This window comes from Xiphophorus hellerii, chromosome 3 (assembly GCF_003331165.1).
Source record: "Xiphophorus hellerii strain 12219 chromosome 3, Xiphophorus_hellerii-4.1, whole genome shotgun sequence".
Classification (NCBI taxonomy): Eukaryota; Metazoa; Chordata; class Actinopteri; order Cyprinodontiformes; family Poeciliidae; genus Xiphophorus; species Xiphophorus hellerii.
In genome coordinates, this window is record NC_045674.1 from 8,719,439 (window position 1) to 8,734,753 (window position 15,315).

The 15,315-nt window shown below is 37.4% G+C and overlaps 1 protein-coding gene across 1 annotated transcript in view; it reads left to right on the forward strand.

The window, feature by feature from the left end:
* Positions 1 to 311: 311 nt before the first annotated feature.
* grik3 (glutamate ionotropic receptor kainate type subunit 3) overlaps positions 312 to 15,315 on the forward strand; it is a 120,164-nt gene continuing 105,160 nt past the window's right edge. Inside the window, exon 1 of the mRNA XM_032558977.1 lies at positions 312 to 1,399. Within this exon, the coding sequence (XP_032414868.1) occupies positions 1,285 to 1,399 (115 nt within the window). The 5' untranslated portion in view covers positions 312 to 1,284. The remainder of the gene's footprint in view (positions 1,400 to 15,315) is intronic.

Below are 15,315 nucleotides of genomic sequence, written 5' to 3' on the forward strand. Positions count from 1 at the left end.
CTCCGCGTGCCATTGATTATGTTGCGGCGTTCTTTAGCGTCGATGCCAATTTGTGGCGTGACGACGCCGGGCCCAAACCCCATGGGCGCGCCTTGGCAGGCCCCGGCTAAATTTCTTCCGAAATTTTCTAGTTTTTTGTTTTTCTTCGCCATTTATGTTATGTTATATTATCTTTTCTTGTTTTAAATAACAAAAATTTAGCCTAATTTTAACTCCCAACTAATAGTTTTTGACAGCCAAATACAAAAAAAAAACATATGTCTATGTAATATTTTAATTTTAAAACACAAATCAAGTAAACACTTGCTTTGGTTTTCCATGTTTGAGGTCAAAGAAGCCAATTAACAAAACATGCACGGACCAAAAAAAGAAAAAAAAAAAAAAAGAAAAAATCACGTTAAGGACAAGAAATAATGTATGGACTGAAACAAAAGCACCGACAAATTCAGAAAAGTAGAGAACCGGGTGGTGATTCGGATCCCTCTCACCTCCACGGAACACTTGGACATAGTTGACAGCAATGCGTAACGACGCGTGCCTCTAGTGGCACCGTGGAAGCAGGGTCGTCAGACGCACGAGGATACACGGCTGCCCGCATTATATCCCAAACCAACACATAGTGAAACGTTCGTTAATTCAAAGCTAAGTAGCAAGAATCTCTTTGGACAGATGGACCTTCCTCAGTGACCTCCCTTTTGCCAATGACGGCGCGCAACCGGACCGGAGCGGGTTTCCTTTCCCTGCGTTCTGAGCAGTTTGCAGAAGTGAAGCGATTAGGACTGGAGTGACTAAACTACGAGAAGCATTTCTGAGTCACCGAAGTATGTTGAAATTTCTCAACAATCACAGTGCAAGCTGACGAAGACAAAATCATTCGAGGAGAGCCAAACTTCCGCAGGCGCAGTTCTAGTCGTCCACAGTGGCGCAGCGAAGCGCAGGAGTTCGGCTCGGCTTTTCTGCCTGTAGACAGACAGCACCGTGTGCAGGAGGGTATACAGAGAGACTCCTGCGGGGTAATTGTTTGCAGCCTGCAGAAGCAGGTGTTTTCGCTGATCCGCCTGCGAGAGACGGAGGGGGGCTTATCCTCATCTTTCTTTCTAAGACTGGTGAGAAGAAAAAAGAAAAGAAACCCGAGGAGAATGTTGCACCAAGAACAATGAGCGCAGAGTTGTCGCATTTTACCCAAATCCACACATGCTCTGTAGAATTCAGTTTTCATGAGCAATTCTGACTCGTCTTTGGAATTTTTAGAGCGAAAAAAGTGGATCCAACGACTTTGCAACCATGCGAAATACTTGGCTGTCTCCCCGGAGTGCGATTTGGGAATATTGGACTTCGCTGATTGCATTCCTCTTTTGGATTCAGTACTCTTACGGAATGCCTCACGTTATACGAATTGGTAAGTTGGAAACATATTAGCTGTATCCACTCATGCGAGCACTCACTCAGGTTTGGATGTAACCTTGGAAGTTGCTCCCAGATCATCACATTTACGCGCGAGTCACAGTTAGATATTGTTGGAAATGAGCAGCCTCTTACCAAACTCTAAGGTCGTGTGAATATTTAGAAATAATCTCAACGAGAGTGCCGATAAGTAACATTGCAGGAGTAAATTGTGAATGCCTTCTGCACTCAGGTGCCGCGCAAGTAAACACTGTGGGCTTGTGTGACCTCTATGCACTCTGCCTTGTGTGCTCCATTTTCTACGGGCAGCGTGTTGAGTCACCGACTATATTCACATTGCCTCCTGGAAATGTGTTTTAAGGACGCATTTCTGTATTTGAAAAATACTTTTAAAACAAGACAAAAATAGCACCCTTCTAAAGTTTAAAACATAAATTCTTCATGCAAACCCAAATAGTAGGAAGCATTTTTGAAATACTTATTGAATTAAATACTTGCACAAAAGTCAACTGCATAAAAAGTATTGGCAAACACTAAGTAAAAGTTGTCCCCATCAGTTATATCTCACCATTGAGGAAAAAAAGATGATGAAGCCAAGTTTCATTAGCTTTCTTTCTCAAATCACTCAGTGAGGAAACAATGTGAGAATTGTCTTTCGCAGACTGACCATGTGATAAAACATTGTGTGCGACTAAGAGACAGGGACAGAATGAAGATCAATATGTTTCTTTTATATTTTTTTGCCACAAGGGGTATAGTTTTTTACATTTAGTGGAATGATGTAAGGACAATTACTCACAAATGGCAGTAGCCCCCTCATTAAAATGCCACTACTACAGCCAGAGTATAGTCATTGGGTAAAACCATCTTAAAAGGAACTGGGCTTTTTTTTTCTTCCATATGGCTTAAAGTGGATTAATTGATATCTTGTATTCTCAGAGCTGGAAATTGTCTCTCTGTTTGGTACATCAGATCATCAACACTGTTATTGTAAATAGTAATTTCTCTGCAAGCCTCTTGGGTGCCCAATATATATGTGAGGTGAGCACAAGTTAAAGATAAATAGATTTTAGAGGACAGTGAGTCAAGAATGTTGTTTATCTTTATTTTTAATATATTTTTAGCATTTACATCTAGAGAAATGGAAAACATGAAGTGTAGTGATGTGCAAAACGAGACGTCATCTAGCTTTTAAGGGAGGCCCAGCGCAAGCTGTGATTTTTCATATCACTGTGTTCAGAATATATTGACGTTTCAGAAACTGCACAAATTCAAAAGTTTTCTCATTACTGATCTGAACTTAAATTGTTTGGGTCAAGGGTTATTTTCTTTTCATTCTCTGATCTTCTTTTCAAGTGGCAGCAGCTGAAGTGAAGACCCAAAATAGATTTGACAGGCTTTGTTTTCAAAAAATGTCAAGGTGCAAAGACAAATTTACCCAGAAATGTGCTACAATAGCACCATTGCTTTTTATAGGATCTGTCATTGCTTGTGTTGTAGAAGCGGTAAACGTGTGTGTGTGCCAAGAGGTGAGAGATGCAAGAAAAGGTTCCTTCACCCTAATAACCAAAGAGAAGAAAAGAATAATCACAATACATATCTCTTGTTGTTATCTTTTTAAAGGAAATGTTTGTGCAAAGCGGCTGGCTTAATTAATATATATTTTTCCTATGTAAAAATAATGCAAGAATCTAATATTCTCTTTAAAAACTACTCCCACATAAGCTTAATGTGTGCATAAATCATGCAAAATGCATATGTAACATTACTTCTAGTGAAAGTTTGTTCTATAAGTGCACAGATTATTTATAGCTGAACGGATTTCTGAAGGAGATGTTAGTGGGGGTTTTTTCCCGTTCTTGTTTTCAAATTTGTAGTTTGTTTGGGCGCTCTTTGTCTCTCACTCACTTTGCAGAGGCCAACAGAGGGGTCTCTCATAGTCAGCACAGTGTGGCTAATGTTGCTTCTCAGCACTGGTTACCAATCCCAGCGAACCAGTGAAACTCATCGAGGTGGGCGGTAGTATGTCTGTGCCGTGTCTGCTCTGAGTTAGGTGGCCTGCAGTTCTCCAAGTACACCATCTGGGTAATGGTGGGCATCCAAGGTGGAGTTGTTGCCATTGATTTTAGTGCTTTTACAGTGCATTGCTCCGAGTTGATGCCAGATGGTTGCTCTGTATCATTCAGCAGCTTCTATCTGTTGGAGGGAATAAAAGACCATTTCTACTGTATTTGTCCTCTCACATGCTGCGTTCCTCTTTAGTTTCCCTCTGCTTAGCCTTTGCAGTTCTTTTTTCCCTCCTTCCTGACATGTTTTGCAGCCTCCTATCTCATAAAGGAGCCATTTAAGCAGAGCATGGAGCGTTTTCTGTAAGGACAAAAAGTGATCACGGAAGCAGGGGAGATATTTTTCCCTTCACAAATAATATTTTTAGATAATTTGCATGCTTGGAGAGATAAAAGGACACTAATAATGCAGTTGCTTTTGTCTTTGTCTATAACCACATTCTATCATCAGTTGAGAAATGTCATGCACTCGTTATTTTTAGCCTCCATATTAATTCAGATATATATTTATGTAAAAATAACATTATTGCAAGTTTAAGTTCAAAGATAAAAGATAGAAATTATTTATTGAACAATTAATTTTTCTGGGGAAATATATTTCTTTCAAGCCTTTTGACATGTTAATAACAAGTCAAGTAATCCACACAAAGACATTGGAAATGCATAAATCATTTGTAATAAAATTTAATGATATGGAACAGCTACTGACATTTACTAACAGAAAAGCTTTTTGGGTCATAAAAATTTCCAGATGTTTTCCTTGTAGAGATGCTGCATGCATTGCTTACGTATGACAGGAAGTAAGCAAAATGTAATGCGATTTTGATTTATTCTTCCCCACAAACTGTTTTCTCCTCCTAATTGTTCTTGTGCAATGTGATCTTATTACTGTAGTATTTCTCTGGCTTGTTTGTATTTGTTTTGCAATACGATTTAAATTAGCGTCAACATGCTTTCTCTTTAGCAGTGGAGTTTTGTATAACAGATGTGCCAGAGGAGTGAAATAAATTACTTCATTGAAAAATTGGACCTGTTAATTTAAATAGTCTTTGGAGTGGTCCTAAACACATGAACAACAATTTTATATTATTTTGGTTCCTGAGGTCAAAGGAATAATGACCTCGGCACTATTAGTGCTAACTGGTACACTCGGAAGTTTAGAGATCCGTCTGTAACCGGTCCCAATAGTATTTTTTGGAGCAATACGGGTTCTTTGCTTTTCAGAAACCATAGGTTGATTGTTGTTTGATACCTTGGTAAAACTAATCTTTTCTATTGACTGGGATATATAATGAATTAATTTGCATTGATAAGGACAGAATAGGAAGGGCCAACTAGTTTTCAATACTGATAGACTTCAACTATTTTGTTGGTTTCTTTGCCTTCTTGTTTGTATTTTTTTGCAAGCAAGATTTTTTCTTTCAAGATTTTTTATTTTCTGTATGTATTCAAAACTTTATTATGCATAACTTGATTTGTTTTGTTTGTTTCGCCTTTTTGCACACGTGGATTACTTTGATTGTTGCTGAAATATAAATAAGTTCATAAAAAATATATTTATAGACAGAAATGCTGACTATGTTCCTCACTTATTTTCCCCAATGTGTTACCAATAGATTATACAAAGATAATCAAATATTATGTGCAGTTTCTTTTATCAGTACAGTGATGAGACTAATTTATCATTTGTTGTCACTTTTCTGTGTGTGAGGCTAGTCACTGTATGACAGGGATTTATTGAATAATCAATTACTTTATCTATTTTATACTTAAGTCACTTAATCAGTGCCACATAACCGATCTCCCTCATGATTTTATGTTTATTTCATTATCTCCACTCTTTGCTGCTCCCCTACAACATCTGCATGCATACATTTTTCATTTCGTTTTTCCAAAAATGATTTGAGAAGGCAACTTTCCCAGCTTTCATTATTGCCTTTGAAACAGCCTCAAAGTTTCAATGCGAGCTGACAAATGTGCAAGCACTTGAAGCCGCATTGTGCAGCATGAGCTCCTCGCAAGCTTCAGCAGGATAAATCAGGTTTGTGGTCACCTCTTTTAGTTGAAATCTTCAAACACAAGGAAGCACTTCAGTGGCTTGTTGTTATCCCCGCACAAGCAGCAGGAGAAGGCTGTGAGAAGTTTTCATGTGTTTCACTCGTCTGCAGGGAGCTGCAAGCAGCACACTCTCCACTCACATCCTCCCCGAGATCCTCATCGACTGGGTGTGTGCAAATGTTTCATCTGAAATGATTTAGACACATTTCAGCAGCATGCAACAAGCTGTAATGGTACTTTAGAATTCTACATCTCAACAAAGCCAGATTCAAAACGGAGGTGCTTGTATGGAGAATTACCCAAAGGAGAGCGATGTAGCTGGGTCAGAAGAGTGGGGAAGAGGATGCGTTTGGTGATGAAAAAGAACAATGAGGATGTCGCATCAAAAGTTTTATCAAATTAAGATGGCCATCAGTTGCTTAGTGGAAATGAATATTATATTAATATTTCATTTTCATCTAAATTTAATCTCTCCCTTGACAGAGATATAAAGTGAGCAAGGAGAAGGCTGCAGGCGGGCGCAGAGGGCCGGGGAGTTGTTGTGGTGAATATGAACAAAGGCTTGTAGAGGTCACAGAAGAATTGGATACACAGAGAGGCTTCTTTGATGTGTAATTCCATTATCTGTAAGTGAAAGCAAAGATTGAAATGGGAGGAACAGTGTGGTTGTTTTACCTGCTTTCACGTGTGCCTCCTTCATCCACATGTATAAGCCCAGATGGGATAAACAAAGTGCAGAAGAAATAGCACAGGGCCCATTTCCTGTCTCCTTCACTATCAGGCATCTGTACCTCAACTCTCTCTCTCACACACACACACGCCCACACATGCTTTATAAAAGCCGTACTCGATTCACAGTATTTTCTAAAACATATGTCCGGTCTCACCGGGCCTCTTGTACACAATCCAATTCCTTTCTCTCTGTCAGCGGACTCGTGGCTCATCATTAGCTTCAATCTTGCTGATGAGAAACTGCAGATGTTCTTTTTGTTGAGTGAACAACTCATCTCTGAATGTGCAGTCTCCTCTGCTCATCTGTGATTCTGTTAAAACACACTAGAGAATGTTGCGCTTTGCATAAGACATGACATTATCTGTCAGGAAAGACATGTAAGAAACATATAGCTTTACTCCAAGTCAAAAAAAATTAAAGCTTGCTTGCTTGATAAGATGAAATGGATGCATAGTCATAAATACTTTAATCTACACGTAATGGGAGGTGTTAACAAGCCTGAACTCCATCAGGGAAGCACAAGTACCTACCTCCAAATTCAGTCACACATGGTAATGATCATCCAATAATCCAACCCACCAGGGGCTAATAGAGCGGATCTACCAGACAGTATGATAATCCTGTGACATACCAGGTTCCTATCTACCCCCAGCTAGCTTATCTTTGCCGATGCTCACACACCAGATGGTGTTTTCATATCGTACTACAGAGTGGGTGCTCACCAGTGAAAGGTTCTCTGCAAACATATGGTTCTGCCTATTGATATAAATGAGGCTGTGATTTCCTGATGACTGTGATTTTCTTTTTTGTGGCATTGGAAAAATATAAATTAATTAGCATGGGCTGGTGTAAGATGTTCAAAATATGATAGGTTTGAGTAAAAGTACCACCGTTTTACAATATGTACAGAATGTTTATATTAATTTAAAACAGATACTCAACAATTATTCTTTCCGATATTTAAATAACATAATTGATTAATTATCCTGATTTTTAAAATATTAGGCAAGTACATTTATTGAGTAAATGTTTGCATAAATCAACTCAAATCTTACTAGGAGATATTCGCTGAACATTTTCTGGGGCTATCTGCAGGTAGACAGCCTGCTGTCGTCTGCTTTGTTTACATTTTGTCAACTTTAATAGATTGCCAATCTAGTCCCAAAACAATGAACAAGAATGAGTTTTGGGAAAGGAAAGAACTTCCAAATAGCTGAATTTATCTTTCTTGTAACCAAGGAAAAAGTTTAATAGCCATCTATTGTCTATGTCAGCCAGCTAACCAGCCATGTCCAGCAGCAAGTGGGGGAGTGGCAGGTCTGAATTTCTTTAAACTCCATGAAGCTTAAAAAAAACCCTTTTGTGACTCTGGCACTAACTCTGGCATTTCAGTACAACAATTTTAAACACTAAAAATTTGGAACATTTTAGCAGTTTTAAAAAATGATCTTTTTAATCCTTGGTTGTTACATTTACCTGGTACATGCCTTCAAGATATATAGATTATTTCTGTTGTGGGGAAAACTACAATAAACCATGATCTAATTGTTTTTATTTGAAACAGAAAAGCAGCTAAAATACATTAATATTCATGATAAAAAGCATAAATTTTACATGTAAATCATAGTGTGCCTTTTGTTTATCCAGCATGTTTCATAATGGAAGATGAGACTAGAACTTTGAATGAAAATACCAGTTTCATAGTATTGGGGTAACTTTACTATTTTGATTATATAGAAACGGAGAGAACAGTGGTGAGTGTTCTCAGTCATTGTTTAGAATCAGCCACCTATTACACATACTCGTGATTTTGATTTACAAATCACTTCTGGATTTCGCATAGGCTAAAGATGAAAAAAATAATCAATTATTTACTTTTGCATATGTACACAGTGATGGAAAACAAGCAAAATGCACAACACACAACTGCAGAATGTAGGAGGAGTAGCTTTCTGCACAGATAGAAGGGAAGCTTGCTAGTAGCACAGAGAGTGATCCCTTTGTGCCCTTATGCTCGAATAACACTGGGAGTCCGACAAACTGATACTAGCTGGTTAATGGATCGTCTCACCTAGTGACCTTGCAGTCAGCTGCTGTGCAGAATGCTGCTCTTCATCCCGAAGGAGTGGTACCTTAACACCTAAGTGATGGGCAGTACTCCTGAAAGTTTCACACAATAACTGATTAAAAAAAAAAAAAATTACATTAATTGTGAACAAGAGAAATGTGTAGGAGTTATCACCAGAAGCGGGAAAGTGGACCAGCTCCTCAACTCAAAAAGAAAAATCTCTGGTTACTGTAAAAGTTTGTATGTTATCCAATTAAAATACTTTAAAATGTAGGAATGGTATAATGTAAAATTTACTTCTGAAACCATATTATTTTTTGGCTTTAAGGGATTGCTGCCCCTACCCAACCAGTTGCTGTTAACTGCAGTCTCTCTGCTGTTCTTAAGCCCAGCTCAGCTGTTTTTCAATGTGTTCATTTGGGAAAACACAGACAAGGTCTCTTTAAGCTAAAAGTCCAATGGCTATCACTTTTATAAATCTAACTTTATTATTTTTAAAGTTGGAAAGCTGATTTAATCCAATATAATAATGCCATGTTTTCTTACAATTTTATTTGAAGTTATTGAGTTATTACCATGATAACGTAGCACTATGGTGTAAGGTTTTAATAATGTTGGAATCTCCAGTCAGCCCATGTAAGAAAAAAAAGACTGATTTCTATTTAAAGGAATTACAAGTCATGACTTGAGACTAATTTGTAATGTGTACAAATGCAAAGTTAAATCTGCAACTGAATTCTGTTGCAAAACATTTCTTATAGTTATTGACAATGAAAAACAATAATACCAAACAAATTACTTTTATAGACTTAAAACAGGCGTTGTGATTGTGGTTGTTGAGGTAAATGTTTGCACAAAGACATATTGAACTATGTCCACTTTTTCTTTGCATATTCATAAGTTACCAGTTTTTTGAATGGAACTTAAGTTTCAGTTGGAATGCAAGTGTAGATTGGTATTAACGTGAATGCTAATAATGTGCATTAATTTTTAAGGAATAACTAAAAAATAAATGTTGGTTAATTTGCTTAATAATTGGAATTTGTCTCAAAATTAACTATACAATAGTTGCATAGTCAGTTCTAAAGCTAAAATTTAAAAGACAATTCCAGTGATTTATATAATTTTGCCCAAGTAAATGCTCTTCGATGAGTCTTGCAATCAGTTAATTTAAACAAAATGTTATTTTCTTACATCTAGTTCAAACAGTGGAGCCAACAGGCAGGAAACTGCAATTGCACCTACAACTAAACAGAAGAGGAAAAAGAAAAAGAACAGACAAGGCCACTGGCTGTAACACTTCAGTCTATAGCTTGCTGAAAGGCCTTTGAAGTGTCTTCCCATAAGTGCTGCAGCTGTCCTTATTTGGATTTAAATTTATTTGAGTAGAGAAAACAAAGGGAGAAGCAGAGCAAAAGCTTCAGTTTTTTTTTACACCTGTAGTTTGTTTATTTTGGTCCCAATTAATTGGTTGGTTTGTTAGGTTGTAACTTTTTCCAGTGGTTGGCTTCCTTTTCACACAGAGAAAACTCAAGGCAAACATAAATCTTGTCAATGCAAGAACATTCAGCCTGTTTATTGGTCAGATGTTTCAGGAGAAGGAGTACCAAATGTAAATACAAGAAATAAAAGCTCTGTTCTGACTCCATAGAAAACACAGAGAATTGCATCATATCATTAGTGTATTTCTACACTAAATACACTAAATTAGATCAATTTATTTTAAATTGATCTAATGATTTTGACAAGACAGCTTCAAGTTGACAGGACTTTGTTAGTTTGCTTACTCTACCACATTTCACAATGCATTTCAAACCTGCCTACAGACAAAGGTTTGGCTCAAACTTACAGTGTACACTTGGTAGCTAGGGTTTCTTTGTAACTGTACAGAAAGCACCTTCGCCAAATGGTTCCAGTACAGTTGTTTTGGTTAGGAATTGCTGTATTTCCAACTACAAAAATGAACTGCACCAAGGGGGGAGAACGAAACGGAAATAATGGAAAAGACCTCTATTCTGATGAACGTGGAAGACATAGTGGCACGGGTAAAATGGAGATTGTGTTTTTGTAGCCACAAGGTAATCAGTCCATTTAAAACCTTGTGACACTCATCTCTAAAACTTGTGTCCTTCAGCATGTTGCTTGAAAGCTTTCCTGTGTTGTATGCTTAAGGAAGTTTTTAATCTTAGACATATTAATTTACAGTTTGATTGATACGATGCATTAATTGGGTTGAAGCTCCCTATGGGCCTTTAAGGTATTCAAAGTCATTATAGAAGGCTTTGAGGGCGGGGCTCTGACAATGTTTTGAAATTCATGTCATGTCAATTTTGGCCATTTCCTTGTGAACATTACTGTAGCAAGGCAATGAATCAAATTTCATGCTCTAGCCATTTGTCTTTATTATGTGCCCTTGTCCTTTCCATTTGACTCCCACCACAGTTCTCCTTGGGCTCCATTGGAAATCTCAAATCATTTCAAAACTGTTTGGGAAGAAACAAAAAGCTTGATGAAAGGGCATTGTGCTTAAAGGGTCATGCTTGCAATGTAACATAGTTAATTAGAGTGAGTTTTTTTCTAGATAATCTGGTGATTATTTTTTTACATTTCAGCACAAAGTAATTTGTCTTCCTTTATCCCACACACACTCTCACACCGTGTATGTTGGCAAACATTGCAGACACTCTAGGCACGCAAAATAATGCAGCAAAACAGGCAGAGAGAAAAAAAATAGCAGCGGGTACAAGGATGATGCTGGAGGACTTTTATTTAGCTGGTTAATTAGCTCGAACCTTTTGATCCCAATTTTAAAACTAGCCACATTGCATTTGCTGCGTTTCTTTTGTATGTTGTTCCATGCCCGATAAAAATCAGCTTTATTTGGCTGCCTTTCAAACACCGTAGCATTCACTGAACCAATATGAGCTTTGCTTTGCCTCCCTGCGTTAAGCGTCCAGCTTATCTCATCCCAGACGCACTGTGTAAACTTGGTCACCTTAGACACCTCGCTTACATACAGTCAAACACCTGCATTGCAATAGCCGTCCCTTTTCTTCTCGCTGCTTTAAAGCAATCAGAATTTGACAGTGGAGGTATCAGCCGCAGTGCACAGGTTTAAAATCCTATTTAACTTGGGCTAAGGACAATGAGTGGAGGGTGACACCATTTCATTCTGCCCTTTTAATCAAGCTCTCATTGTTATAGGTGCACCGCAAATGTCAGGTCTTGGTTGTGCGATTCCCTCCAATTGCTGTTCCATGACTGTAGGGAGATTTGTGTGCGGCAGCGTTCATTGAAGGTGGGGGAGAGGCGGGGATGAAGTGTGTGAATAACGGGGGGATGTATAAGGGGAACTGGCATAGGATCCCTGGAGCGTATGGGTAGAGCAGGAGTTACTAATCAACTGTGAGAGAGGAGACCGGAGAAGACTCACCCTCTATTTCCCCCATGCGAGAAAGAGAATGAACAGATAAGACAAACCTCCTCGGGCCAAAAACACTAGAAATGAATGGCTATCACCTAAAATATGAGGGGGGGGAGGAGTGGAGCGTTTCTTTCTTCCATGTTTTGCCTCACACAGATCTTCTTTTTCTCTGTCTTATTCATGCTGGCAGTAAAAAAATGCCACGACTACCGAAGGGAATGCAATAGACTCGAGGGTTACCTCTCAGGGCCTCTGCTCGCCCCTTCACTGATGGATAGCCTGGAGGTTAGAAGCCAATGTCAATTTAGTTAGCACAGCCGATACCCAGAAGATTCCACTCAGCACCCACGGTGTGTAGAGGCAAGACAATCTTTGAGGGTCTGTCCCCCGTCTTGGGGAGTGTTTCTTCATCTGACAATCCTCTGTCCAGGTCGCCTCTGGAGAGCAGTGTGGTTAACCACAAAATGTTCCCCTGTGACTCATGTGAAGACAGGCTGACGGCATGTAGCCACCTTCAGACATATGAAACAAGCAGGAGATTATTGTTGACAGGGAAGGGAAGCAGAGAATGTGGGCGGTTTGAGGCTGGCAGCACATTGTAGTAAGGCTGTTAGTGACGCTTGTATGAATTAGGACCTTTAATGTGGAGCCAGAAATGCTGCTAACTGTCCTGTAGGTTTAAATACTGTTTTAGATCTGCTTTTCCAGAAGTACAGATGGCTGTCATAGTAACCAATTTGTGGAAAACTAGATTGATTAGGGGAGATTGTAGCTTGTAATTAAGCAGCAGGCTCTTTTTGGTCAAATCAATTCTTTATCACAGAGAGTTAATGAAGAGTCAGCCCTCTGATTGTTTCTAAATCGTAGTTTTCAGTCTCAAAGGTTTCTCAGCAAAATGTATTATATATATATATATATATATATATATATATATATATATGTTGTTTTTTTTTTCTTTCTTTTTCATTTATTCCACTACAACTTTCATAATTTCTTGTTACTCCAATAGGATTTTCCTTCCTACTGCCATTTTAATACAGCTATTAAACATATTTGTTTAATAGCTGAAACAAATATGTGTCTTTGGTAAATAATCAATAATGTAGACATGCCACATATTTTGGTAATGTCAAAAAATTAAAGATGAAACATATCACATAGATGTATCAATCCTATAAACTTTTAATTCAAATGCTAGGCAAATGTTGCAGGAATAATAACACAGAAACTCTTTTCACACTTAAGAAGATTCACACACCTCAGAATGCTTTGATACTTCTGTAGAAGTGTCCAACCTACTTTCTGATTATTTCAACTAATAGTTAAACATTGGGGACACTAAGACTACATGCATAAAATTGAACCCTAAATGATTAGATAATTAAGTCTGGGAAAAGAAAAAGAAAACAGTCATTTGCAATTAATCATCACAATTATTCACAAATGAACATTCAATGTAGCACTCAGTCAATATTCATTGTCTGAAAGCAAAAGACCTTCATATCTTAAACATTTTTCTTTTAAATTTTAATGGAAATAAACTGGAATCATGATATTTTTCCTCAAGGTTATGACAACAAAACAAGTGTGACAACAATTTAATCTCTTGTTTTTCTTTTCTCAAACTGTCAGAATGGGCAAAGATTTCACCATTTTCAACACCATTCTGGGTTGGAGTTAGTACATGATATGTCTAACAAGCAAGTAAATTTACACAAGTAAGTCAGGGTCCCAGGAGTGGATGAATGAAAACAATTCTGAAAAAAGTCCAACTAAAACATATGGATGAGTGGTGATGGGAGAAGTCAATTTCTTTTTTGCTACTTTGACTCAATAATGTTAACAGTGATGTTTGTTGGTTTTCCATGTAAAATCCATACAGTTTGAGATTGTCTCTGAGTTTGACAACATTATCTCCACCATTTTGTCCGAACAAAAATTTTTTATTTTACATAAAATTAGTACAATACATCAGCCAAAGAAACAACTTTGACAGATAGACATTGAAATAGGGATGCACGTTATTGACTAATAAGTAAATCTAAAGTTGATTGATCTTATCAATTGACTAACATTTAGTTGACAGGAGGCCATTTTCTTTAAAACCTTACTTTTTTCCTATATCAAGGTCAGCTGTCTTTCCATGACATGAAGGGCTACATCTTATAGAATAAGATATATTTAAAAAAAAATCACATCCTTATTTTGTAACTATTTCTTTTACCAAATGTATTAAATACTGACTGAATAAAAAGAAGTAACAAGAAAACATTAACACAGCCCAGGGTGAGACCCAACACCGACAACCTGATAGTGTCAGCAGTGACAGTAGCAAAGGTTGAACATTTTTCAGTCTTGGATGTAACGTTCCATGCCTGCGTTCGCATGTTTGGGTGTACACACTCAAAAGTTGAGGATGTTGCCAGTCGCTTGCCGATTCTATCCTCATCATATAAGTTCCATAGATAATGATTAGAAAGGTTATTACCTCTTTTGTCCTTACGTTGTGCTTCCAATTCAGCTAAATATTTTTATAGGGCCTCTCTAAGCAGGTGGTTATAGTTGCTCTTTAGGGAATGTTAAATCTTTGCTCCATGAAGTGCATTAACTCGCATTTTTCTTGCGTAATTCCCTCTGTCTTTCTGTTAATACATCTTCGCCTTCTCAGCACAACAATAATCTTTAGTTGACAACTTGACTTTAGTCTACTATGCAACATGGATGAGTGCTAGGTGGTAAAGATGATAACTTAAAGAGCCAGTCAAGAATGTATACCTCAAAACACAACTGCAAAAAGTAAAATTTGCATCCCATATTAGTCTCCATTTGGACCATTTCGCTTTCCTGTTCCAGGAAAGCTTTCCTTGGATGTTTCCCCCAAGATTATTTTTCATACAACCATCAAGAAACTACAGCACTGAAAGAAAGTCCATCTAAGCGGATGTTTGTAGTTAATTGAATGGAATGAATTTGAATCTATTAAACCATTATTTGATTATTTGTTTACATCTCTATACAGAGAAGGTATTTATTATTTTTTCTGTTGTTTTGCCTCAGATCAGTTTGGGACTCTCTTTTTTTACTCCCATGTTTTTCATTAAAAAAAAAAAACTTTTTATATCATGTATTTTTTTAAGTGGAGGCTTAAAATTACATTTATGCCCTTTTTTTTTTTACCAAGACAAAACAATATACCACAAAATATGTGCAAGCCAAAACAATATGCAATCACCAAGAATTATCACTTTGATGAAAAGGATCCATTGAAATAATGCTGGAATAATCACGTGCATATTTAATGATGCATCTGCAACATATTAGGCTGATTATTTTCATTGCTTAAGCAAATGTTGAATCTGAATGCCAGTTTAGTGAGAAATGTCACAAGACATGAATATTAAATTCATATGCAGACACGTTAAGTGGGTTCTGTTTATAGTGACATTTAATATGTGAATGCATAAACTGTGTGCGTGTGATTGTGTGAATTTGCGACTCATAATCATATATGTAGAAATCTTGAAAATGTATTATTGTAAGTAGAAAAAATAATAAGATGAGG